Source organism: Spodoptera frugiperda, chromosome 22 (genome assembly GCF_023101765.2).
Source record: "Spodoptera frugiperda isolate SF20-4 chromosome 22, AGI-APGP_CSIRO_Sfru_2.0, whole genome shotgun sequence".
Taxonomy (NCBI): domain Eukaryota; kingdom Metazoa; phylum Arthropoda; class Insecta; order Lepidoptera; family Noctuidae; genus Spodoptera; species Spodoptera frugiperda.
The window spans coordinates 763117-789411 of NC_064233.1; the positions used below are offsets into that span (position 1 = coordinate 763117).

A 26295-nucleotide genomic window follows, 5' to 3' on the forward strand; every position below is an offset into this window, starting at 1 on the left:
ATTTTAGTTTGTCTTGTATAGAAACTCATACAACTGCGTCCACTGATCCGTATCGTACGGACCGCATCATCAGCAATACCTACATGCGATGCGTACCGATGACGTCATACGGAATGCGTACGATGCGGGCCTGTGGACGCTTACCTTAAGTTTGACAAACGTCACGTTCAGTTTTATCTACTTTGGTGAGTACGTCTTTATTAATATTAACCATCCATGGCATAAAAGTGAGAGAGTAGACGATATCTGTGACTCTGTGAACGAGGGAAGAGGAAACGAGAGAGAAAATATTTTAAGTTTCGTATTCAAAAGTGTAGGGGAGTTTTCCACCAGAGATATGCTATGTAATTATACTGCGAGGATGTAATAGCTAAGCTGTGAAACTATGTGACCTTTTCCGGTAGTAAGATGTGCTATAATGTGCCGTCACAAAGCACGAAGAAGATGCGCAGCTCGCATATACATTATGCAGTAGAGATCCATAGCACGCATTCATAGCACAAATCCATACCACCCATCCATATCATGCATATTTCTATGTAAAAAATCTTTAATTGAACCCGTTTCTGCCAGTGCTAAGGTAAGTATACCAATGAATATGATTAGTGGAAGCCAAACGCATCCACAGCAACGTAACAATGAAACAGGTCGTGGAAAGGAAAATAGTCAGAGACGTCATAAATCATAAGTATTACTTGATATAGAAATCGAAGTACGCATTGTGTCAATTAAACAAGCCACTAATACAATATTTTAATAAATTGCAGGTGATGTAGGAAATGAGAATGATATAACAACAATAGTTAACGATTGGATTAGTACAATACCAGTCACCATGAGGAGTGATCAAGATTACAACAGATTCGTGCAACAAAAGAACGAATTAATACCAAAAATCATGCAGTCTTTACCTGCTAGTGACTACGGCTCGATTAGAGAAGATGCCAAGACCTTCCTACTGAAGATACCTTTACATCCTGATTATAAAGAAAGTGAAGAACAGCAGGATAATAAGGTGGAAGACCTTATAGACAGGTTTCTGTGTTTACCACCAAAAGCTAAAGGACACCGGTATGGGATGAGCTTCAGTGGCCTAACTGACTACATAGACTCCTGGATAGACAACTTACACATTTCCGATGACACAAGAGACGAAGAAGGAATAAAGGATATGAAGAAGGATATGACGTACAGCCTAGTACACAAACTAGGGGAAATGAATATTGATCCAGAAATATTCAACGATGACTCGCTATATGAAGAGGTACTAAGGGATGAGCTACAGAATATGCTGGGTGATGTCACTATAACGGATGCAAATATTAAAGCTCTCAAAGATGATCTGATTGATAAAGTAAAATCTGCACAACAGAGAGCTCATGATGAGATTATAGGACAGAATTATAAGCACAAGTTACGCAACGCAATGGCTAATATACTGCCAGCCGCATGTGCAATGTCGAAAGAAGAAAATGCGGCTATGGAACTTTTAAAAGATCAACTAGCTGACGCGTACATAGATTTGAATTATGCAGGCGATGATGAAAATCATAGAGCACTTCTGAAAAGGAAAATAACGAATGAGATTCACATGTTTTGTAATGACTATTTGAGCTCACACCCTGCCTCACCTCTGAGTAATAAACAACTTAACCATGAGCTTTTCAACGCTTTGACTAGTGTACCGATGCCTTCAGGAGATTCTATCCGATATGAAGTAGAACAAGCAAGAATTAGAGAAGTAATAAATGAATGGATCAAAGAATTGCCACTAGAATACCAAAGCCCATACGAGCTCTTAGCCAGAAACAGACTAATTTACGTTCTATCGAAGAAATTGTTTGATATCGAAACTACAGTTGAAGATTCACCGGACGAACCAATGAGAAAGGAAATAATGAAATTCTTACACAAAATGCCATTGAAATCTGGAAATGAAGACAACAACTTCGCAGATAATTTAATAGAGAAACTAAATGCAACAAAAGAATCGAGAAGATTTGAGGATAGCATCGATGAAACTGATGCATCTGGAAATATCTGTGATGTGTCATGTCCTACCCAGGGTAAAGGTGGCGCGTCTTCGAAGTATAGAAAGACAGCCATGACGCAAGAAAGACCCTGTGCCAAACGCTCCACGTTCCCACCGTGCACTCTCAGCGCTGAAGACAAGGCTCACTTGGACAAAATAAGACGTAGATCATGCGTAACACCAAATTGCGTTAAGCAAATATTAAAAAATGACAAATGCACTGCCGCGGTTGGACCGCAGCCAATGGACGCGGAAAGCCAAACAGAACTGAGGACGCAAGGCTTTGAAAAGGATAAACAATCAATTTGCACAGGAACCAATGAAAACATGACCAGACCGTGTCCTGGTATGTCTAGTTCACCACATAGGTCTCCGTGCGGGTTCAGAAGGCATACTGTGTCTGGTTCCAGACTAGACCGTGAGGATCAGGAAGAAGTTCTGCCGCAAGTATGTTACATAGTAATATTATTGCGAACTTGACAACTTATTCTTGCTCCATACCTTTATGATAATTTTTACACGACTTCAAGCAACATTTGATAAATGTTCCGAATTCTTAAATCTCTCTTAAGGTTTGCGCTAAGTAAAAGCGATGTAGAATTTTATTATTTTTCTAAATTCCATTGCATACCTATCCACTTTAATGTTATTATGACTAATCCCAATGCTTACATTTTCAGGTAGTCGTAAAGAAGTACCACTGGGATTCTGCTGACAAGTCCAACTTCCAGGACTCAGAATCACAAAAAGCTCGTCCCCCTTGTTCTGCTTCCTTTTCACCGCCCAGACCTGGAACCTGTCACCCTCAAGACTCCCCCTACCAGCGGCCAGCACCCTGCCAACGTCCTAGCACGCCTCCTTATCATCGGAAACAGGAGTCTGTGCCCTGCCAAGCTGGCACACCGCCCTACAAAAAATCAAGCCAATCCCCCTACCACCGTGACTGTTATAAACACGACTATGAAGAACAATCCACCAGCCCTCACAGAGTCCCTTGCAACTACGATCACTCAATTGCTCAGGGCCCCGAAACACAACCCAAAAAGCCTGTGGGCCGCTTCTATCATTGGTCTCCGCAGAGATCGTTCGACAGAGAGAGAATCTCTCAATCTTCGCAACGATCGACCCCACACTCCCGGTCTCCTGCGCAGAGTCCCTGCATGAGCCGAGCTCAATCGCCGTATGGAATGAATCACGAATCCACACCACTAAGCTGTTCTAATAGAGTGAAAAGAAACGGTCTTCAAGAGCAAATACCTTGTATTAACAGTAGACCGTCCAGGAAGGAGAGAGTCACCGAGTTAGGATCTTTGGATGACATACAGCATCCGAGGGCAAAGAAAAATAACAGTAGTTTTGACTGGCCTTGTGGTCAGAATCCGGAAGACGATAGCTTTTGGGGTACACCTTGCATGAGGCGCGTGATCTTGGATGAAGGACAAGACGAGCCTGATGAGATGATGGAGAGGGAAGAAAGAGAAGAAAGAGAAGAGAGAGTGACTTGTAAGTGCAAAGAGAGGGTTCACCCCAAGGCCATGAGGAGCAGCTGTATGCAGTCCTGCCGCGATAAGGACGGCCGTAGTGGGAACAACATGCAACACCGCTGCTCCAAATGCTGCGGCATGCACTGTCCCTTTCCTAGCTTCCTGTATTTCAGAGAGTAAGTGGTGTGTTGTCCTTTTTGTTGTGATGTTATTTTTACTTAAATAAAACCATTAAAATTAAAAACATTTCGTATTTTTTATACTTTTCTGAGCCTGTACCTACACGCTGTACCTATGCGCCTTGTTACACGCTAGAACACCAACATTCATTGGAATGACCGTGGTGTCATCTACAGAAAATCATTATATGAAATAAAATCTTTTAGACTATTATTCAAAACAATTTATTCACAAATAATAACAAACATAAACGGTACATATAAAACACACACACACGATTTAATGAGGACAGAAATGATACATATCACTACCCTGATCGAAACACATACGTCTCGGACGGAATAATCCCAAACATCTACATCTATGTTGACCGGTATCTTCTTCTCCATCGGCCGTGGCACCACCCTGGCTGGATGGTCCCTGGCTTGATGAACCTTGAGTGCCTGGAGACCCATAGCGAGCTGTAGGAGTCCCATGACTAGGCCTCTGGTAATTCGGAACTTGCAACATATTAGGGTTCTGTCTTGGAGGCCCATTTGCATACGGACTTTGTTGTTGACTCATATTTTCATTTCTTGATGGTGACATTTGATTGTTCCGGAATGTTCCTTGTCTATTGTTTCCATTATTAACTACATTTGGGAATAAATTAGCTTTCGGATGGGGAACATGTGCCTGCCCTTGGCCCGACGTACCAGGCATCTGCGACATGTTTGGTCCATGCGTATTTGGTAGAGTTACATGCTTAGGTGGATATTGGTTAGGACCACAATTATTATTATTCGTTCTCATTATACTTCCTGGATGTTCTTGCATGCTATGCGTGCCCCTTTGTGGAGAAACGTATCTCTCTGGAGCATTAGGGGGTAATGAATATCTTTGATCTATGTTATGCCTGGGAACACCTTGAGGGGCGTGGTTAGAATTGAAATTATTATCATACAAATTGCCTTTAGGTGCTTCATCCTCATAACTAGAATTTTGCAAATAAATAGGTCCATAATTTGGTCTTCCATTTTGTTTGCTATAATAACCAGCACCGGGTGATTGAACTGAATTCACATTTTGAACTTGCTGTACAGGTTGTATAAAATATCCCCCATCTCGCGGCGGTCCATCTGTACTAGTGCCAGCTTCTGTTGACGAACAACAGGTGTTATTATTATTAGCTTGTGCATAAGAAGAACTAATAGGTTGCCCTCTTTCAAACTCTTCGTAATCTTCTGGGTCTTTCAACCATCTGTTGTTTAATCTATCGTTTAGATCATCTACCATGGCGTTAATGTTTAAATCTTGGTCATCCTGTAATTGTGCTCGTCTTTCAAGGAACAGACTTATTTCATGCTTCATTTTCATTTCTTTAGTGGATTCATCATCTTTGTGACGTTTATGTATGTCGTACAACTTTTTTGCTAGTAAATCCATCATTCTTTTCCTTAATACCCCGTCAGTATCATTGACTAGAGGTTTCGTCGGCAAATCTTTGTACCATTTCTCTACTTCATCTCCCAGTTGAATTTCTTCAGCTTCTGCTTGCAAAACTTCTTCTCCAGGCTTTGGTACTTGTTCTAATACTTTCATAGCAATACGAGTCAGTTGGTCTTTGTTAAAAAATCTGAAGCCTACATTGTGTTCTTTAGATAAATGGTTGGCTAGGTCATCGACTTTCTTCATCAATCTTTTCTTGTAAATATTAGCTTTCACTTCATCTTTTTCTTTATAATTCGTTTCTAAAATATATGCGTCCGCCATTTCAGCCAAAAACCCCTGCTGTAATAAAAAGCATTGCTCTAATTCTAATTCTTTAGCAAATTTTCTGTTAAACTTATTCCTGACTCGTTGCCTAAAAGAGGTTCTGTCTGAAAAACTATGCAACTGCTCTAACATATCAAGTGCATTTGTAACAATATTGACTTTCCAAGCGTGTCTTTGTTTTACTAATTCTTGAGATTGTGGGAGAACATCCAATAGTTCATCTACTTTCTCCTCTAGCATCAATTCAAAATAGCCATAATCATTTTCAATTTCAGGATCAGCTTTCAAATTGAAAAACGTCTTTATAATTCCGTTGTAAATTGCGGTCTTTGCTAATTCAGCTAGCTTGGCATTCTCCGCAGTTGAAGCGTCGATTGGCAAAGCATTACATTTATCTCTGAAAATCTTTTGATATTTCTCGTAAACAGCTTCCTTGGAGCCTTCGTCTGGTGCCCTGGGCTGTGAGTAACTCGATGAATATGAATGCGTGTGAGAACCATTCGATATGTTTGCAGGACTGTTTGTCTCATGTACTCCAGAATTTGGAGAAGGGCTTGCATTACCAGTCTTTGCATAAGACTGCTGCAGATAGACTTGTGTCCATAGATTCATTTCTATTGGGCTTGTAGTAGTGTTAATGTTATTTTGTGCCCCTAAAGAAAGCTGAACTACATCGGACCGGTATCGGGCGTTAGCAAAAGCAGACTGTGCTTGGATCTTATCTTGAGGTCTAACCAACATTGGTACAGGTATTTTCTTAATTCTACGCATCAAGTCATCAGCGTGTGTAATCGTTTTAAGATTATCATCACCAACAAATCTATTAATCCATTTAAAGATCTGGTACTTTAAATGTTCTAATTCATTTTCTTTTGCATTTGGGTTTAGTTCTAAATATTTATGTCTATCTACTATATCTCCGGCCAAATCTTTAATAGCTACTTGTCTGTAGCCATCGTTGAACGTTTTAGGCAAGCCTAATTTATGTAACCATTCGCCTATTTGATTCTCAAGCTGTTTAGTATATGCCTTTGAATTCTCATTAATATCACTGTCTTTTACATTAGGAAGGCCAAATCCAGTTAAATTTGTGTTCTTCAGAGCATATACAGTAACGTTGTTAGTCTCGGTACATTTTTTATTTTGAGGTAGACTTTCGTCCAAGCTTTTAATAAGTGTTTCTGCCATTGTCGTCATATGATTCTCAGTATTTTGTTCACTCTGTAATGGAAACCTTCTTAGAAATTTCACTATCTCCTTGTGTAATTCTTCATTCCTTTTTTCTATAGTATTTAAGTCTAGAATAATTCTGTTTATAACAGAAGTCATGTCGTCTATAAAGGAATGGAGTTCTCTTGGGCAGTATACACATTTTAATGGCAAAGAATTTACCCATTCTTTGATAATATCACTTGTTACATTTTTAAGTTTGTTTTCAGTTATTTCTTCTGAGACAGTATCAGCAGGTATTGCTTTTAAATGTTCTATAAGATTTGAAGCTTCTTGGTTCATGAAATGTATGTCTTCCTTCTTTTCCCGATCTATAGGCAGTGATTTCATGAAAATCAGTATCTCTTTTTTCATACTGGAAATGTCGCAATCTGAAGTTTTCAACTGTTGTATGTTTTCCATCAATTGAGTTTTTTGTTCTTTGAATAAGTTTTCGTCGGTCACTTGTAGTGGTAGTTTGTTTAGCCAAAGTTCAATGTTGTTATATAATTTACTATCTTTCTTGAAACACTCTAAGTCACAATCTTTAATATCAAATTTATCCAAGTACAATTTTAATTGACAAGCTATGTTTTGTACTATGTCTTCGTTCTGTATCGGTTCTAGTTTCCTTATACACTCGATGATATCTTCGTCAAGACTAGTATTTTTATCTCCTCCAACTTTTAATTTATTTCCTAACTCTTTTATAATCTCTTCCTGTTGTTGCTTCACTTCAGGAGTTTTATTTTTATAAAATGGACGTCTCTTTAGCCATTCTAGCAACACTTCTTCAATCTGAAATGTGTCATTAATCATCACCGGTGCTTTTAATGACTCTTCTATATTACAGGATTGTAATTTTTGCACCAATTTCTCAGCATATTTGTCTCTGAAAGTTTCTTTGTCTACTTTGGCGTGCAACGGTAACTTCTTTAACCAATAAGATAACTCTTGTGACAATTTCCTTTGCATGACTTCTAGCGGTGTATTTTTAATCTTCGTTTTTATTTTACTTATCTTTACAGCTATATCGTGTACTATTTCATTTTTGTTATCTGTGAATATTCCTACTTTTTTGGGATCTAATGGTACTGTGTCTATCCAATCGTCTACCAAATCTTCGTATGATCTAATCAAAACTTTTTCATATTTAGGATCTTTCTCCATATTCTCTTTTGTGTAAGGTACACTTTTGATTTTGTTTGTCAATAGTTCTACTTTGTCAGTATTTAATTTGTTGTTAAAAACCGTTTCGTTCCATTTTGCCACTGCTTTGTCGACTATTCCGTCTTCTTTATTACTGAAACCCTTTTCGACTTCTTCAACGAGATCTTTAACTGATTCAACAGGATCCATACTTTCATTTAAATGAAATTCTGATGGTAGGCCTTGGTACCAATTTAAGACTTGTTCCATTAGATTGTCAGTATATGTTTTATCACTTGAAACAACAGTATCCTGTGTAACAGTTGTTTGTGGGCATACATTCCCCGTAACGGGTTTTGGTATATTTTTAATTTCATCCATCAATTTGTCAGCATGTTCTAAGATTAACACGTTTCCGTCACCAAGCAATTTATTTGTCCACTTAAATACAAGGAACTTCAAATATTCAAGTTCTTCAAAATCTGTTGGTTGGTTGTTAGGGTTTAATAGTAAAAATTTGTGTCTGTCAACAATATCATTAGCCAAATCTCTTACTATCACTTCAATAATCCTTTTTTCACTATTATGAATACTTAATTTTGAAATCCATCTATTGATTGCGCTAATAAGATGTTGTGTATATTCATTAAAGTGATTTTCTTCTTTAGAATTTTCTGTGCCATTTATATTATGGAAAACAGAGTAAACGTCTGGTCTACCATGATCCGAATTACCTTTTACATGAAAGAAACTCTCTCGGAAGAAGAATTCTTTATAGTCTTTTAATAGTAAATTAGTAAAATATTTCGCCTTATACTCAGGTAGCTTTCCTGCTACTTTGAAAAGTGTTGTAACGTCCTCCATAACGTATTCGTCTATGTCTGAGGCATTCACAAGATCCAACAAAATATCAATCAGTTCTAACTCAAGATATTCCATCCTCTTAGTGCTTATAGCTACACGAGATTTCTCCAAGAAAAATGTAATTTCATCTCTTACAAATTCTTTTATTTCCTTTATAGTAGGCTGTATATACGTGCTAGGGAATTTAGTTTCAATGTTTAATATATCGTCGACAAGATTTTCTGTGATTTTGTTCAAGTAAAATTCGTTGTTATGAGTATTTAGAACTAGTGGCAATTCTTTGACCATTTCTGTGATGGTAGATTTTAATACTTCTTTATATGTAGAGTCGGACTGTGGTCTATCTAATACTATGGGTTCTAGCCTTTCAGCTATGTATTTGAGTACGTCTTCTTTCTTCACATTTCTGCATAAGAAATCCTTTTTCTTGATATTCAACGTTTTAGTCCAATTTAGAACTACTTTCCTGAAGTTCTCAACCTTAAATCTGCTGCAGTATTTTGATAATTCCATTCTGTATACATTTATATTGTTAGCACTCGAAGGTGTAAACTGCATTTTCTTTAGTTTTCGTATAATATCGTTGGGCAATTGTTTTCTATACGCCTGAGTATCATCGTCGCCTTCGGAAAGCTGTTCAGGTACCTGCTTCAAGTACTTTTCTATTTTATTCCTGACTTTCTCTTCACCACCAGGTCTTTTCAACTTATCTGCTAGTTTCTTTAATTTATCTCCAAATAGTTTAACTTTAACTTTGTCGCTATGGATTTCAAACCACTCTGTCATATCTGGTTCAAAGTCTCCGCTGTAATCCCTTCTTTTAATGACTTCTCGCTTCTTTGTAATCTTTGTCAGTTCTTCTTGCGACTTGCTTCTTATCTCACAGTATTTCATAGTTCTTATATCAACGTTGCTAAAGGCTGTTTGTATGCATTTCATATTGAAAACGTCATAATCATTGTCCAGGGCTTTTGTGTTGCAATTAATTGGCTCTGTTATAGCATTTTCTCTTCGGATCTGAAATTAAATACATAATCTACTTGCATTTTTGGAATTTTGTCAAATTCTATTACATTTTTATAGGTTTCTTAAGTAATACTCACAGTTCCCTTTTTATAATACGACATAGAGTTATCTGGAACATAAATATATGAATTAGTATCAAATATTATGCTTACCAGGGTTGGAATCTAAAAAGCAAATTCTGAAATAACAATTCACAATATTGGCTGATGTATAATTTATTTATTTCCATTAATAAAATCCAAAGAACTGTACAAAACCTAGTTACACCATAATATTAGGTACTCAATTGTTGATAGTCAAATGTGTTTATTGAATTTTTTTGGTGGAGAAACAACTAATCTTAGCTATGTCAGTCTTCAAAATAGGGTCTAAATGTAAATGATAGGTACGCTAAACATGGAATGAAGAATGAAATTACTAATAAATGGATCAATTGCGTCGCGGTGGATGTGGGTACCGCATCGAAGGCGTACAAGTGTGATAGCCACCTTGGGGATCCTGGCTCTGCTTGCGCGCTCTGCACTTTTTTGCCCGAGTAATGCACTTACACCTATCCATGCTTGTATCCGTATCATCTAGATCCATGACTCGGTTGAAAGGCACCGCATCCACAGTATGTCGCGTGCCACGCATTTTCTTTAAAGCTTTCTTTGGTTGTGTGAGCAGTCTGCCCAGACCACCGTTTCGACATATTTGCTCTATAGAAGTGCCTGTGCAGATATGATAAGCAGGACCAGTTTGGCATGTCTGATGCTGTAAAGCAGATGGGCATGCCTGCTCAGGACAACCGGAACGGCATGAGGGACCGTGGCAAATTTGACCGTCAGGACCACTTGCACATACATAGAGCGTAGCACCACCCTGCTGTTGCTGTGACTGATCAGTGCAGACATATTGTTGCTGGTCGCTGCCACAATCGCAAATCATTCCCGGTGGCTTCACATTCTTCCGTATACCATTACTGTCTGTGGACTTGTGGTAACATGGCGGCTCCTCCACAAGCTCGATATTCTGGCCTGGCTCAACAAATTCCGGTGCATAGACTTCTAGAATTTGCTCCGGCCGTTGACACCCGGCTGATAACGGCGCCGGACTACTGAAACGAGTTTTCTCAATTGAAATAGGATCGGGAATATACTCATACGCCATATTGGGAGGATACTGTTCTACTTGAATTGGACTCCGTGCCTCTATTTCTATAGCCTGGCTATACGGAACAAAGTCACTTTGGGGCTTTGCTAGGTCATTGAAGGGAATTGGGTTATAACAAGTTGGTTGATAAGGTTGATCACTTTCTACGACTCGGACGTAAGGGATCATGTCACTAGATTGAGGTGGGTTTTCGAACCCGCCAGATTGAGGTGGACTACCGGAGTCCATTGGGTATGCAGGTTCATAGGTTACAACTTGACCAGTAGGACTTGAATAGCCCTGTGGTTCTGGAATAACAACAACAGGTTGTTCGTAAGAAACTTCAGTATCTCCCATTGTAGTTAAATGTGGATCTTGGTACGTTAACGGAACATCAGGCTCCTGAGGACTAACATATTGGTAATTATTGTAAGGATCTTGCATTCGAGAGTCTGGGAAAGTTTGTTCGCGTGATTTAGGTTCTTCATAAATAGGTGGAACCGGTTCAGCCTGAACATCTTGCACAAGTCGTATTGAGTCACCTTGGTTGTATGGTAGTTGGGATCCTTGATCCACTGAAGGCATTCTAGTTACTGGAGGTGAACTAAGCAAGGATGGGGACTTTTGTTCCTCAACTTGTTGAGAGACTGGCTCCTCAGGAACTTTTTGTTCCGAGGGATCTACCTGAGACGATACTTTAGAATCCCTTGAGCTAATTTGTGTCGATGCATCTCGACTAGTCTTGATACTTTGGTGACTAGGTGCTGAGGAGCGCCTATCCTGGGGTGCCGCTTGATCAGTTACATAAGTTTGCTGGTCAAGTCCTGGTCGTTTTTCTTGTGGTTCTTGAGAAGTTGTTTTTAAAGCAGGTTGCTCAGGATATTGCGTCTCCTGAGGGCTAGCACCTGGTACGGTGGGATATTTTTTTGGTTGGGGTAGTAAATCATTATAATTAATAGGGATACTCTGACTTGCTGACTCAGAATAACGTTCCAGAGAACTGGTATCTGTTGCTTTGTCAATTCCTTTGACTTTAGGCGGTGAGATATTTTGACTTTCCTGAGGGCTGATTGACGTTGCTTGGGATACCTTTTTAACTTCAGGTGGCCGAGTGGTATAACTAATTGGGATATTTTGCCTTTGTGGCTCTGAATATCGACTTTGATGAGGGGTGACTGATGTTCCTTGACTTTTTTGGCTTACACTTTCTGGAAGACGGCTTTTATCCTGAAGACCAACGGGCTTTTTCGAATCCATTGTATCTGCTGGTGGTGTATACTGACCGTATGGGAAACTTTGCTTAGGCTCTGAAAAACGTCTATCCTGTGGACTTACAGCTGATACTTGGGAAGTTCTTCTCGTATCGGGCATTATATTACTGGGACCATTTGGAATACTTTGGACGTAGGGTCCTAAGGAGTGGCGACCCTGAGAGCTTACTGTTGGTCTTACAGACTCTTTTTCCATTGATGTTGGTGTGACAGGACCTTTTGAAACATAAGACTCTGAGGGACGTCTCTCCTGGGGAGCTACGGATGTTCCTGGAGTATACCTTTTAGTCTGAGGGGCTTGATATGGTTCTGTTGGCCGCTGAGGAACACCCGGACGAGAAACGGACTCAACTGGTTGTTGGTAAGCCGCTGGAGGATAGGTTGGTGGCATCATTGGGGAGTACGCCTGGTTCCCTGGAAACGGTGTAACTGGACGTTGATATTGTTCGGGATAATATCTGGCTAGTGGCCCTGGGCATCGTATTACCGGTTGGTTAGATTCACAGCTATATGGGTTGAGATTTGCTTGACCGTAAGACTGAGGCAATGGGCTGGGTGCAGCAGCATCTGGAGGAGCCAAAGAGGAGGGCCTTTGGCTCGACATTCCAGGTGCGTACCCTCCTGGTGAAATAAACGGTGAAGTACCTGGTTGTGGAAACTGCATTGGTCTCATGTAACCTTGAAGTTTGTTGACACACGCTGGATTTAGACAGCACGGACCCATACACACATCATTTGGATTATATGGGTCAAATTGATCTTGAACATTTGGAGGATATTCATTCTGAGATATAGGGGGATGCGGCGGCGGCATGCCACTTTGGGCACTAGGACTGTAATATTCTTGGCCAGGTGGATATTGACTTGGAGTACCAGGAGGTACATGACGAGGCGATCCATAGTCACTACGGGGATAACCTGGCGTTCCAGCCATTTGGCTTGGAGGATTCCGAGAATAGGCGTACGAGTCTGATGGATTACTTTGAGACCAGTCACGAAGATCAGGTGGCACTCGGGTAGCTTGCATGGAATGCCATTGATCGTCGGCAGGTGCATTGCTGGCCCAACTTCGTGGATCATCTGCATTGTTGTAGCCACCACCATAATAAGGGCTACCCTGGCCAGGTGTATCATGGTAACTGGATGCTCGTGGCACATCTCTGGCAAAATCATCATAATCTCGCGGTTCCTGGAAGGACACAGATCTAGGTCGTAAAGATTTCATATTTTCCAAGTTCCGAATTCTGTTCACTAATTCATCGATTACAAAATTGATATTAGTATTCGCTTTAATTGGTATCCTTTCAATATATCTTGGTAACTCCGCCTTCAACTGATCACCGAAAGCGTTGTCGTAGCAGTTGACATGTGTTTCTACTTCTTCAATTTTTTTAACTATTGAGTCCTTCATTCTTTTCTTGTCTAAAGGCCCTGTATTGTCAGGGTCCTGAGGAAGATCTGCAATCCAATTTTCCACCTCCATTCCTAGCAATATCTCATCTGCCTCGTCTCTTAAGGCAAGAAGATTTGGTATAGGAATCTTGTCCAAACAGTTTATAATTTCATTAGCATATGCATACGTTTGCATGCCCAATAAACTATGTCTTTTCTTCATGTTCTCTAGATAGTCATCGAGACTTTTAAGGAAATTCTTTTTGTGGAAGTTAGCTTTAACGTTGTCATCGTCCTTGTATCTCCTGTGAAGTATGTAGTAATCGGCTACATTATGTTTCTCTATTTCTTCATTTTGCTGATCTGTCTCGTTGATGAGAGGCGGTCTCCTCGGTGAATTATTTTCTATGCAGTCAATGACTTGTTGTTTGTACGTACCTGATACATTAAGAGACCTAATCAAATCGTTCATTTCTAAAGTTTTCTTAAGAAGCTCGTCTTTTAATGCAGGTTTTTCTATTTCCAGTTGCTTTGATTTTGGTAGACTTTTCATCAATTTTTCAATTTCGTCGTTAAACACTTCTTTGAAATATAGTGGGTTGCCAAAGATTTTTGGGTCTAGTTTCATTTTAGTGATTGTTTTCCAAACGCCATTGTAAAGGTCCATTCTGGCTTTATCTGCATTCTGTTTTTCAGATGTTGTGTTCATTGCCATAGGTACTCTTTGTACCCAGTTTTTGAGGTAAGTGTCATAGTCTGCATATATTTTCTTGACGGATGGGAGTGGAGTTGGTCTTGCTGAGCCCGGCGCGATAGGAACAGAGGTCTGAGCACCTTGAGGACTACTCGATACACCACTGGGTCCTACACCAGCATCTTGCATTGATTTCGGACCAAAGGATCTGTCATTTGAAGCCCATTCTTTATAAGATGGTCCTGATTGACCAGCGCCGAAACTCGGATCTTGATTGTACGGAAACTGCTTTCCTTGACCCTGCGGACCCGAAGAATACAGGAAGTCTTTGGCATTACTTTGGTTCTGTGGTGATTGGTAGGAACCAGAAAACGTATTTGGTTGCTGTTGATCGAGGCCAAACGCCTGTCGATCGTCTGGTACAGTGAAACACTTATCAGGAGCTCCGTCCTGACCCTGTGGCTTATCATAAGCACTAGGCGGTGGTGGGTGGGGTTCCAGGTTAAAACTCTGATCTTGACTGTATTGACTCTCTGGGCTAATAGAATACTTGTCCCTGTCACTGCCTTGGGCTTGTGGGGATTGGTAAGCGTTACCAAATGCCTGAGGTGGTGATTGTTCTTGTGATCTTCGACGATAAGAATCTTGGTATGTGGTTGGTTGGCTTGGACCTGTTGCCCCCCTTTTACTTTTGACTACTTCAGGACAAGTTTCCCTCTTACAGCACGGCTCACCAGGGCGTGGGGGAGAAGAAGGACGGGGATCAGAAACACTTTGTGGTCTTAGTATTCTATTAACCTCACTACAAGTACCAGGCCCAGTTTCTCCCAAACACGGCCTCATCGGATCGCCATAACACTCTGGATTAGGGCATTCTACTACTGAAAAACGCCCCGCGTTATTTTTTGGGTGGATTAGTATTGGCACAGGCAGACTCCGGATTTTATCCAACAATTGCCTGGCATTTCCAATAGTCTCTTGATTATCGTCTCCGACAATCTTGTTGATCCATTTAAATATTTGATATTTGAGCGCTTCTAATTCATCTTCATCTCCGTTCTTCATCGTATGATTCAGTTCTCTGTACTTCAACCTGTCTATAATATCTCCTGCTAAGTCGTTGACTACCACTTCTCTGTTACCCGAGTCTTGTAATTGTGGTAAGTTCAACGTATCCAACCATTGGTTGATTTGCTCGCACAATTGGCTCGCATAACGGTCCAAGTTCATGCGCAAATCATCACTATTAATACGTTCAATACTTTGGTTATGACCACTTCTATTGGACGGACCAGAACTACTCATATTGAGGATCATGTAGGTATGGTTGAAGTTACAGTGATTCAGTATTTCTTGCAAGTCTCGAAGTATCATGCTTGCAATGTACTTGGCTTGTTTCTCTGTTAAGTTAGCCAATTCTTGGAATATCACAATCATTTCATTCCTGGCATCCTCAATGTGACCGCATCGAATGCAATCAATCGTATCGATTATCACATCGAGTAATTCATTTTCTAAATTGACTAGCACTTGGTCACATACCATTAAACTGTACTCGTTAAAGAAATCGAATAAGTGTTCTCTAATAAAATCCCTAAAATCAGCTTCAGTTAGTACTTTCTTGTACCTATTGTATGGTTTCTTCCTACTCCTACCATGCTGTTGCCCCATTATAACATTTTTCATCCGTCTCATCAACACATCAACGAGCCTGTGCAAATAATCAATTCTGTTGTAACTGCTATTCACTTCAATAGGTATTTCCTCTATAATACTCACTATTGCCGATTTTAAATCGAAGTCTTGTTTAGTCCTATTTTTGAAGATGACTTTAATTCTTTCTTCTAAAGTATTAAGCAGTTCTCTTCTATCTGTGTAATCTTCGTCCGTAATTTTAATGTCTAAGTTGTGTATCCAGTCTTTGAGTACGAAGTCAAGTTGTCTGTACTCAGATATTCGGAAAGGCGTGACTTCTGTTCTTAATACTTGTTGGGTGTCACCGTAACAATGTTTTAGTTGGCCTAACAGTTCCTGGTAATCACCTACATAGTCACAAGCTGTTGGACAGAACGTTGACGCGTATTTGTGACATTGCTCACGTTTCTTATACCGCCTATCGTCTTTACTCGCTTTCTGATGTCCGTTGGATTCAAACAGTTTCTTTATAAGTTCATCGCGAATAATCTTTTTACATTTACTAGTTTTAGACACCTCCTCGATAAGTTCAAGGAGACTACGTTTTAATTCTTCTTTAGTTATTTTAATTTGTTCCTGTGATTTAGATTTTCTACTGATTACAGTTTTATGGCGAGGGGATTGAAAGTCTAAGGTGCTAGCGATGGTTTGGGCTGATTTCCTAGGTTTTAGTGTGCTGTCGGATGGGAAGAAACTAGTCTGAATGGATTTAATAGACATGCTTGTGTCCAGTTTTCGAACGACGTAGCATTCACCTTCCACGTTGTCTTCTGTTGCTGACATGGTGGGGGACTCGGGGACGGCTACCTGCAAGACATATGTTCATAGCTTGGAATGCTGGAAGGCTGGTAACAAATCGATAAACAACATTAAGCCTTTAGAAGAATATTTGTTAAGAGCCACAGAAATGCCTGAAAATTTCGATGTTAAAATCCAAATCTTTAAGGCAATGATAAGAAATAAGTAAATACAGTAACTAATCAAAAATATAGACTGCAAAATTTCGTTCTTTCCTATAAAGATCAACGCTTTAAACCTATTTTAATCAATAGATAATCTGGTATAATGATGATGCCTTGCACAACATAACTGTGGAACGAGCTGTAGTTGGCGATATTTCCGTTTCAATACGCGCTTCAAACCTTCAAGAAAAGGGCGCACTTCGTTTTTAAAAAGCGCGGAACGCACCTATCATTTCTCTGGTGTTGCGGGTGTCCATGGGCAGCGCTAATCACTTACCATCAGACGTCCCGTCCGCTCCTTTGCCCCGTATTCCACAAAAAATACACTAACACATACATTTTTGTTTTACATTATCGACATTAAAAACGTAACTATGAAAGGTATAAAACAAACCAATCTCTTACGGTTTTTCTCATGAATTTGTCTCGTTGTACGGTGGCCACTTCTTTGGATATCATCTTTACTGCAGCTGTAAATACATTAACAGATATGTGGACTATACAGGCTGACTGGTGAGATACCTTCAATATTTAAGGACGTGATAGTATGCGAACATATATTATGAAATGAAATAACATAAAAATTAAATATATTACAGCACTTCATAGTAAACTTCGAAAAAAGTACACCGGGAGTCCAGTATTTATTTATTTAACTGCGGAATACTTGGACACCGCGCGGACGCACGGGTCGCGCAGCGCGCTATCAACACAGAATACATAGGTACCTACGCTGTGCAGCTGTTGCCTACCTACATCAAGACCTACCTATACCTATTCAAATTTCACTTATTTTTAGACACATTTCGATAAAAAAAATTAAGCACCTATTTATTTTATACCAAGTTAACGGGAATCGAGTACTCTCCATAAGTATAGAACGTATCTCACAAGCCATACGGTATAAGTTTTTAAACTGACATGGTCACTAGTAATATCATTAGAACTTAAAACGGAATATTTACCATGTTTATTAGTCTGAATCCGCTCATCCGTGATCATGGCGCTTGCAACAGTGCCGAAATATCGGAAACTCACAAACACTAATAAACTTGGTAAATATCCCGTTTTGAGTTCTAATGATGTACGAGTATATTATGTAGACTAGTCATCATTAACAAAAAAGCACATAATAAAATTATAATTACCTTGAATTTCCATATTTACTGAATTTGAACTCTGTAACAATAGAAAGGCTATCATTATCAAAATCATCATCGTCACTGGCTGCAATGGCAATGCTGATGGAAATATTTTAAACGTGGGAGAACCATGCTTCAGCACGATTGGGCCGGCTCGACCGGACTGATACCACGGCCTCTCAGAAAACCGAACGTGAAACAACGCTTGCGTTGTGTGAGCGAGGTTACCATGGAGGCCCAAGTACTCCTCCACAATCTTCACAATCCCCGATTCCCGAACAACAACCCTTAAATTCCTAACTCCCAAAAAGCCGGCAACGCACTTGTGACGCCTCGTTTCAAGTGTCCATGTGCGGCGGCGATTGCCCATAAGTACGATACGTTTGCTCGATTTACATCCAAAAAATATAGTGTTTAGTACTTACATTTTGATATTCTGGGATAGGCTGGTAGTCTTGGGTTTCTTTGATAGTTGGGCAAGCGGGATTGCAGTACGGCTGTCGAAATAGACTATAACTTTAAGAGAACTAACTTAAGTACATACATATATCCTTTTAAAAGTTTTCATCAACTTCCGAAAAAAGTTAGGAGAATGAGCGACTGATAGTCAGAAGCAGTTGACAGTTAGAACTGTTGTAGACTTTTTATAATAACTATACATACTAAATTAACTAAAAATCACATTTCTACAGTAGGCTACGCGACACTATGCGTCTGCGCATGCTGCTCATGATAAAGAGAAATGTGATTGGAAACTAGTAGAGCTTTTCTCCATTACGTGATTGAACCGTGATTTTTAGTTAACTGTTGCAGACTTTTGAATTCGCACTATCTTAATCGCAAGATCAAATGTCTGGCAAAAAAGGAAAAATTTTATAACCAATATTAAGTTTAAGTTTAAATTCTCACTACTATAAACTCCTTAAAACCGGACTAAGAAACAAAACTGATACATTTACGCCTATTTCTTATGAGGGGCAAAAGTAACCGGAGCTAGCGGAAGATTTGCCATCAACATCATTTGTTGGCAGTCAGTCTTAACCGACAGACCACTACATCATCACCACCATATACATATAACCCTCAGGCCTCCCCCAAACACGATCCAGATCAGCTCTAGCGTACAGTACCAGAATAACTCCTCACATTATCCCTTCCCTTCCTCGTCATATCCCTGACGGAGCGCACTTCATAATTCCTCATGTTTCTCATATCGTAATAGTCTTCTCTCTTTCTATCTCTTGTCGGCTCCTCCATTCTTCTGCGTGGCGTGATCTCTTGTTCATAGAGTCTGGGGCTTCTTGTGCATGTGCCTTTGGATTCTAGAGTGTGATAGGAGCATGGGTAGGAGTCTATGCGGGTGGGGGAGGCTTGGTTTCGGGTTGATGTTTTTGAGTCTGCGGAGAAAAGGGGATTTGGATGAGGAATTATATAATGTTTCTGTATGGAACTTTTTACCAAAGAAGATGTATTAGTCTGTGTTATAAAAAAAGCGACCCGCCAACTAGCTTTGCATGGGTGCAATGGTTATAGCGATGCATGGTTTTATACATACCAAAGGATATCCTCTTAAAAATCACTCTATTTATGGTAAAAAAACCGCATCGATCCGTTGCGTTAGTAAGTTACATCTCGATTGATGATACAACCAAGCAATTATTTTAAAATCTATAAATACAATTTAAATTCTTTCTGTACAATATATATTTTTTTATATTCAACTGGCTTCTATCATCAGCTGCGCCCGCGTTCCCGTGGAATAAAAAGTATTCAATCACCTTAGTCAGTTCATACCCTGTCTGTGTACCAAATTTCAACAAAGACCGTTCAGTAGTTTCAGCGAAATTGACCGACAAACATCTTAACAAGCAAAATTTCACATTTTATAATATTAGTGTGCAGGTCTATTAAGAGGACTCGGTGCCCCTTACAGGTGTAGAGGGTGGCCACCGGGGTGGTTTTAGTGAGGTAAAAATCCCACACTCCCTAGTCTTTTATCCCCAAAAAGCTAGGCACCTTTTGAAGGTTTCACCCCGTCACCAAAAAAAAAGGATGCCGTAAGCTGACCTGTATACTTACATCCTTTTCCCTGATAGTTAATCAGTCTCTCCATGACTTCGGAAGACCTCTCTGGCGAGAGGCAGGGGTACTTCCTCAAGGAGTTGGCGAAGGCATCCACCTCCATTGAGGGTCGGGCAGAGCAGACAGACCCTGGAGAGAAGACCATGACTTGACCACTTGATTTTTATTTAAACGTTGCCCCACACTGGGATTTTCTCCTGTGTCGTGGGTGCGTTTGCAAACATACAAGTTCACATACACATGACACCCAGACCCAAAACAACAATTTGTGGATCAACCAAAGAATTACTCCGTCTCCGCGCGGGAATCGAACCCGCTACACCAGGTTATCCGGCCACCGGGCCAACCGTGCAGTCAACAATAGAATATATTGTGTCTCGCGTAGGGCGTCACATTACCACCAGGCAAGTTAGCGTCGACGACCGATAGTATTAAACGATGACCAAATGTTGACCCAACAAATATAAAAAAATGCGTGTGGCATACGGACGGATAGACTGACATTACGTATCTATAAGGGTTCCGTTTTTTGCCATTTGGGTACAGAACCCTAAAAAAACTTTTAAATAGCGATGTCCAACCGGCCTGCCAAGCGTGAAAATTACACAATGAACACTTCTTACGTCAAGAAGGCCCATAACCCAGCAGTAGACCGGCACGGTCAACAAACAATGTAACCAAGAATTGTATTGTGAATCTGATTGAAAAAGAGTAACCTATGGAGTTTGTTGCTCGTTCTTCTCCATAGGAAATATAGGAATCTTCACTTTGGAATGAGCGAATAGAGCAACTAGAGGACTGACCGACAGACAGACGTTATTAATATTATTATATTTGCTTTGACGTTCAAAAGTGCCTTCCTGGTCTATTTGAAATAAATAATTTTGACTTTGTCTTTGACGGGCTACGAAATACTATGAGAACTCACCTCTATCCGGCCACGAGAGACCTCCTCTGAAGGTAGCGGATGACGAGGTCGGCTTCCCATGAGGGTTGACCACTCCACTGCCGGCGCCACCCACTTGGAAGTTACCGTGCCCTGGTGAAGGTAACAGGCAATCAAGTTTTAAGTCACAATTTAAACTTTATGTGAAGAGACTAATACCCATTTTCCCCGATTTCTCTTAAATTTTATGGAACCCTAGTTAAGATAATATACATACATAGGTGACAAATAAAATAACGTCACGCCTTTTATGGGTGCATCTGAACATTACTGAGCGTAACGCCACTGTACAATGTACACCCACTTTTAACCATTTGTGTTATAAGTCCCATGTAATAGGGGGTGATCCTATTGCCATATGCTGGGCACTATTCCAGAAACCGTGCTACTACTGAGACATTTTCGAAAAACCGAAAAAGGCGCAGTAATACTTTTGTCCGACCCGGGAATTAAACCTCATTGTCTGGCAGTCGCACTTGCGACCACTGGACCAACGAGGCAGTCGACACAGGTGACACTTAACGATATTTTTTTATTTTCATCACCTTATAAGTGACACCTAATAGTACAACTAGGTAAAGGGTTAGTTTAGGTGCTTCCTCACATTAGGTAAACGTATATTGTGTGTTACTTACCTGGACAAACGTCTGGCCTCTGCGGAGGGAACTCGGTCAGTTGCACCGGAGGTGACGTCGGACGAACGTTGCAATGCATGGTCTAGGAGTGACCGAAACAAAAATTGGTAACAACTAGCTTTCTGTCCTCCATTCGCAAAATCATGGTCATAACCACAACAAGTTATACACATCTGGAACTCTTTCAGTACTTACTCGGGAATCACACTGTATATAATATTATATGCAACGACACGCCTGTTATCCTCGAAAGGGTAGGCAGAGGTGCACATTTATGTTATAAGTACCATGTAATAGGGGTAAACCTATATTACCATATACTGAGCACAATTCCAGACTCCGTGCTACTACTGAGATATTTTTGAAAAATACCCAATTATACTTTGCCCGACAGGGGAATCGAACCCGAGACCCCTTGCGCGACAGTCGCATTACGACCACTCGTCGAACTAGGCAGTCTATAATCACATTATTTATTTTTAACACCAGTCACCTACCCGTCCAGTAGTTTTTAAGTTTATCGCATTCATACAGGCAAATGGAGGTATATTCATTATTATGTTATCGGCTTACTCACGTAATGTTTTGACGAGGAACTCGACTAGTTTCAGTAGCAGCGTGACAATCGCCGCGTCGTGTGTCGCGAAATGTTGCTCATGAATATGAGCCTCTTGCATGGCTTGAAACTAGTCGAGTTCCTCGTCAAAACATTACGTGAGTAAGCCGATAACATAATAATTAATTTAGTATGTCTCACGAATGTTACAATAAAATCAATGGAGGTATAGATAAACATATTATGATAGAGTTCGCAATTCAACGTTAAAAGTCACATTCAATACTTCACACAACCTAAAAATCCAACTATACCTTGTACATGGAAGTGTATCTCCCATCGACAGCCTGTGCGTCCCTGTCGCACTGCAGCGCCGAGGAGTCGGTGCTACACCCCGACGTTATGCGCGGCATCGGCTGCGTGGACGCATTCGCGTTCATCGTGTGGCGCTGCGTAGGCGCTGGCGCCGTCACTATGGACATTTACAATGGCACTATTTCGTTTGTACTGTAACCATATTGAAGCAGTCGGGACCAAGTCTAGAAAGCTTCAATTTTACGATGACTTTCTTGTTTTAGGGTTTTTTCAGTTTCATGTTATAAAGAAACGCAGTCGGGATTTTTAGTTTTTTAATTGATTATTGTTTTCCTCCTTTTACCTCTTTTTAGTCCCGGTTGCAAAGGGATAAGGAAATGCCGGCGGAAAGGCCGAAGGAAAATAAAAGCCCAATTATCTTAATTAAGCCCGGCGACGTACTTCCGATTGCTTAACATCAGGTGATCCGTCTGCTAGTTTACCGGCGTATACCATAAAAAACCTCATCCAGTTAATTCTGCCTTCAAAAACCTCTCTAACTAAAGTGCAAAACATGTTATATCCTCACTAGAATTAGGCAGTACCGCGTACTGCCCGTTGCTGTCGAGCAGTGTGACGGCCAGCCCCGCGTCCCGCAGCCCGCGCACCACCGCCACCATCCCCTCGCCCTCCATTCAATGCGACCTCACTGGCTGTCTGATGGAATTTGCTGGAACCAAGTATAAAGGATGAAAATACATGAAATGAGCATGCATGAAAAGACTGATGACTGTTGATGAAGCGAAAGAAGTATGCAAGATGCATAGCAATAGGGTAGATGACTAATTTTCATTTTAATGTCCGTCTTGTAGATTATTTTAAAATATAAGACACGTATTTTTTGTTTTCTTACGGAAACAAATACTTTCGAAGATATATCGATCCCACAAAAACATTTCATGTTAAATGTTGCCAAGACGAGACCATATAGCTCGCACTGTCAAAAAGTAATCAGATCCCGTGTAGAGCCAAGTTTCTAACCCTATACTTTTGAACTGGCGAGTCGGCCGCGCGGACTTTTTGGTATTCGTCATATGGGCTTGAGCTTAAAAATCTATTCAATCTTCTAAACTCTTTCCGTGCGGCCAACTCGCCAGTTCAAAAGTATAGGGTTAGAAACTTGGCTCTACACGGGATCTGATTACTTTTTGACAGTGCGAGCTATATGGTCTTGTCTTGGCAACATTTAACATGAAATGTTTTTGTGGGATTTCATTTCTTTTTGTAGGTTGCTTATGATAGAAAGATAAAATGAGCGACAAATTCACCTACTAAACTACTAAATTTATAAGAAAATTGGAAACGTAATCCTAATACTTTTTATCAATGAAAATTAAAACACTAGTATCTAAACCTTTACCTACTAAACTACTAACAATTAAATATTAGCCAAATGGTTTTTTTCTCCGCGATAGCAAACTTTTAAATCACCGAAATATTCCGAAAACTTTTCATTCAACGAGACAACCGTCAACGACGTCTGCCCTCGCGCGTCTGCCCGCGTTCGGGTGCCGCGCTCGCTGACGGGCCGATTATTTTTAGCTACTGCGCGGGGACGAGGGGGCAGGCGGCGGGCGTTGGCGCATACTATACTTACGATGCTTATGTTCAAAAGTATAGGTTGATTAATACACACTTACCGAAGTGAAGTGTAGTAATATTATTCATATCTAAGTACTTATGGGTAGGATAATGTTTTGATTTGATGAAAAGTTTGTGTTCTATGTACTTGTGTATAATTTTCAGATCTCAAGCAGGAAATAGGGAATTAAGTTTCCCTATTTCAGATTTTTACCCCTCCGCGGCCGCATTCAGACCTCTAGCGTCAAAAGTTGCGGAAGTCTCGAACAAACTTTCACCCCCTAGTTTAAGGGGTTGGGGGTAAAAGTTCCAAGTTTTAGGATTTTTTTGTTGTTTGGGTACTAATACTAGCTTACATACCAAATTTCAGTTTTCTAGGACTTCAGGAAGTACCTTAAGAATTTTGTTGATCATCAGTGAGTGAGTGAGTGACGAAATCGGGGTATTTTAGATATCAATAAAATCTAAAGTATAAGAGCTATGCAATTGAAACTTTAGAGGTTTATTAAGTCTACCACTGACATTATATCCTGAAAATTTTGTTTATCTGGTATAACCCAAACTCAAGTTATGAAGGTTCAAAAATACGACGAAGCGCTTCGAGAAAAGGTAGGTAGTGCCCTTGCGCTTCGCTTGGCTCGTCTTGGCGGGGCACTGCCGTGCCCCCAGATTTGAAATATCGCGTGACGTCACTTTAGAGTACGTTTTATACGTAGAAATGACGTATTTGCTCCCACTCCTAAACTTTGATTTATTTTATTTATGTGTTGGTCTCTCTTATATGACAAAATAAAAAATACGTGTCTAATATTTTTCATTATCTAATTGACGGACTAATTAGATTTTAAATTTTCATACCCCGTCATCATTCCTCAATAGGGATGGAACGCCAATGCGTTCCATTGTCTCTGCCATACATTGTTTCCAAATGTTGACATTCTTTAATCTTTTATATTAAAGCACAATTAAACAAGGCTTGCCTCTAGTATCCTCACAACCGCATTTCAGAATACTTCCAGCAGTGGTTGGATACGTAGAGCTGAACAGCTGGGCTTACCAACACGCTACAGGAGAGGTCTCTATCCAGGAGTGGACGGAAACATGCTGATGATGAATAGGAACCCTGGAATACTCACGGACATTTTCAGGAGCCTTAGACAGGAGTAACACAGATCAGGCCGATATGAAGCCTGCCAGTCGTCACCGTGGGGTATTGGCCTTTTAAGAATAAGATAAAATCAATGGACGGATTCTATTACATTTCAGTAGAGTATAATTTTAAGCAATAAAGTCATACTCTTATATAACCACATATTATAAATATATGTGATATAAGTTACAATACGTAACAGTTCGACGATGCTCGACTAGTTTCAAGCCACGACTTGGGTTCATAACCATGACTATGTATGACCGACGTCTTAGTTGACGTGGGTTAGACGAGGTTTGTGAGTTATCAGTAGTTTAGTACACTCTCTGATATTTATTATACAGAAATAACTGGTAAAATCTCGATGTAAATATGTACAGCCTTGAAGTGTGGGAGAGCCATGCTTCGGCACGAATGGGCCGACTCGACTGGAGTGATACCACGGCCTTACAGAAAACCGACGTGAAACAACGACAGCGTTGGGTTTCGTTGTTATTCATCATCTTTTCAATCCCCGATTCCCCCAACAGACTCTAAATTCCTAACCCCCAAAAGGCCGGCAACACACTTGTAACGCCTCTAGTGTTTCGGGTGTCCATGGGCGGCGGCGATTGCTTATCATCAGGTGATCTGTCTGCTCATTTACCGGCTTATACCATAAAAAAGCCTACCCCTGTGGGACGTAACAACTATGTGGCCTACACGATAAGTACCTAACTATACAAAAGTACATAGATACTTACATTTCTCGCAAGAATTTCAATGTATCGTAATTTCCTTTTGCAAATTAATAGTTAATTCCTAAAATAAATAAATAAAGATTACTATAAAAATTTAGAATTTTGTATTCTTTGCCCGGTACTGACAGAATTTTATGTCACTGTCACATTTATAGAGATAGTCTTTTGTATTCTTTGTTGATAACCTTTTTGTTGAGGGAGAAAAAAGAGGGAGAAAACCGAAACATAACTCCTTTAATTACATATGCAACGTTATCAACGTTGA

General features: G+C 40.2%; 3 protein-coding genes across 8 annotated transcripts in view; 1 reads left to right on the top strand and 2 right to left on the bottom strand.

The window, feature by feature from the left end:
- The window catches only part of LOC118279577 (extracellular matrix-binding protein ebh-like), a 39230-nt gene extending 35470 nt beyond the window's left edge, over positions 1–3760 (top strand). For all 3 annotated transcript variants that reach the window (XM_050702660.1, XM_050702662.1, XM_050702661.1), the window contains 2 exons: positions 768–2479; positions 2713–3760. In XM_050702660.1, the coding sequence (XP_050558617.1) occupies positions 768–2479; positions 2713–3696 (2696 nt within the window). In that variant the 3' untranslated portion in view covers positions 3697–3760. The remainder of the gene's footprint in view (positions 1–767; positions 2480–2712) is intronic.
- A 144-nt stretch (positions 3761–3904) lies between these two features.
- LOC118280084 (uncharacterized) lies at positions 3905–12506 on the bottom strand. The gene is made up of 3 exons (XM_035599957.2): positions 12383–12506; positions 9777–9808; positions 3905–9690 (listed from the first exon to the last, which is right to left on the bottom strand). The coding sequence occupies exons 2-3, from the start codon at positions 9798–9800 to the stop codon at positions 3976–3978; spliced, it is 5739 nt and encodes a 1912-aa protein (XP_035455850.2). The 5' UTR covers positions 9801–9808; positions 12383–12506; the 3' UTR covers positions 3905–3975.
- Positions 9899–26178, bottom strand: LOC118279575 (uncharacterized). 4 transcript variants are annotated; one of them, XM_050702666.1, is made up of 13 exons: positions 26034–26178; positions 25277–25358; positions 23089–23229; positions 22520–22677; positions 21650–21731; positions 20997–21107; positions 20054–20197; positions 19133–19383; positions 18412–18483; positions 17993–18023; positions 17250–17314; positions 12747–16689; positions 9899–12515 (listed from the first exon to the last, which is right to left on the bottom strand). In XM_050702666.1, the coding sequence occupies exons 3-13, from the start codon at positions 23192–23194 to the stop codon at positions 10129–10131; spliced, it is 7350 nt and encodes a 2449-aa protein (XP_050558623.1). In that variant the 5' UTR covers positions 23195–23229; positions 25277–25358; positions 26034–26178; the 3' UTR covers positions 9899–10128. The 4 variants fall into 4 exon arrangements, with proteins under 4 accessions (XP_050558623.1, XP_050558622.1, XP_050558621.1 ...); XM_050702665.1 differs by having other exon boundaries at positions 9899–16689; positions 20066–20197; XM_050702664.1 differs by having other exon boundaries at positions 9899–16689.
- Positions 26179–26295: the final 117 nt, after the last annotated feature.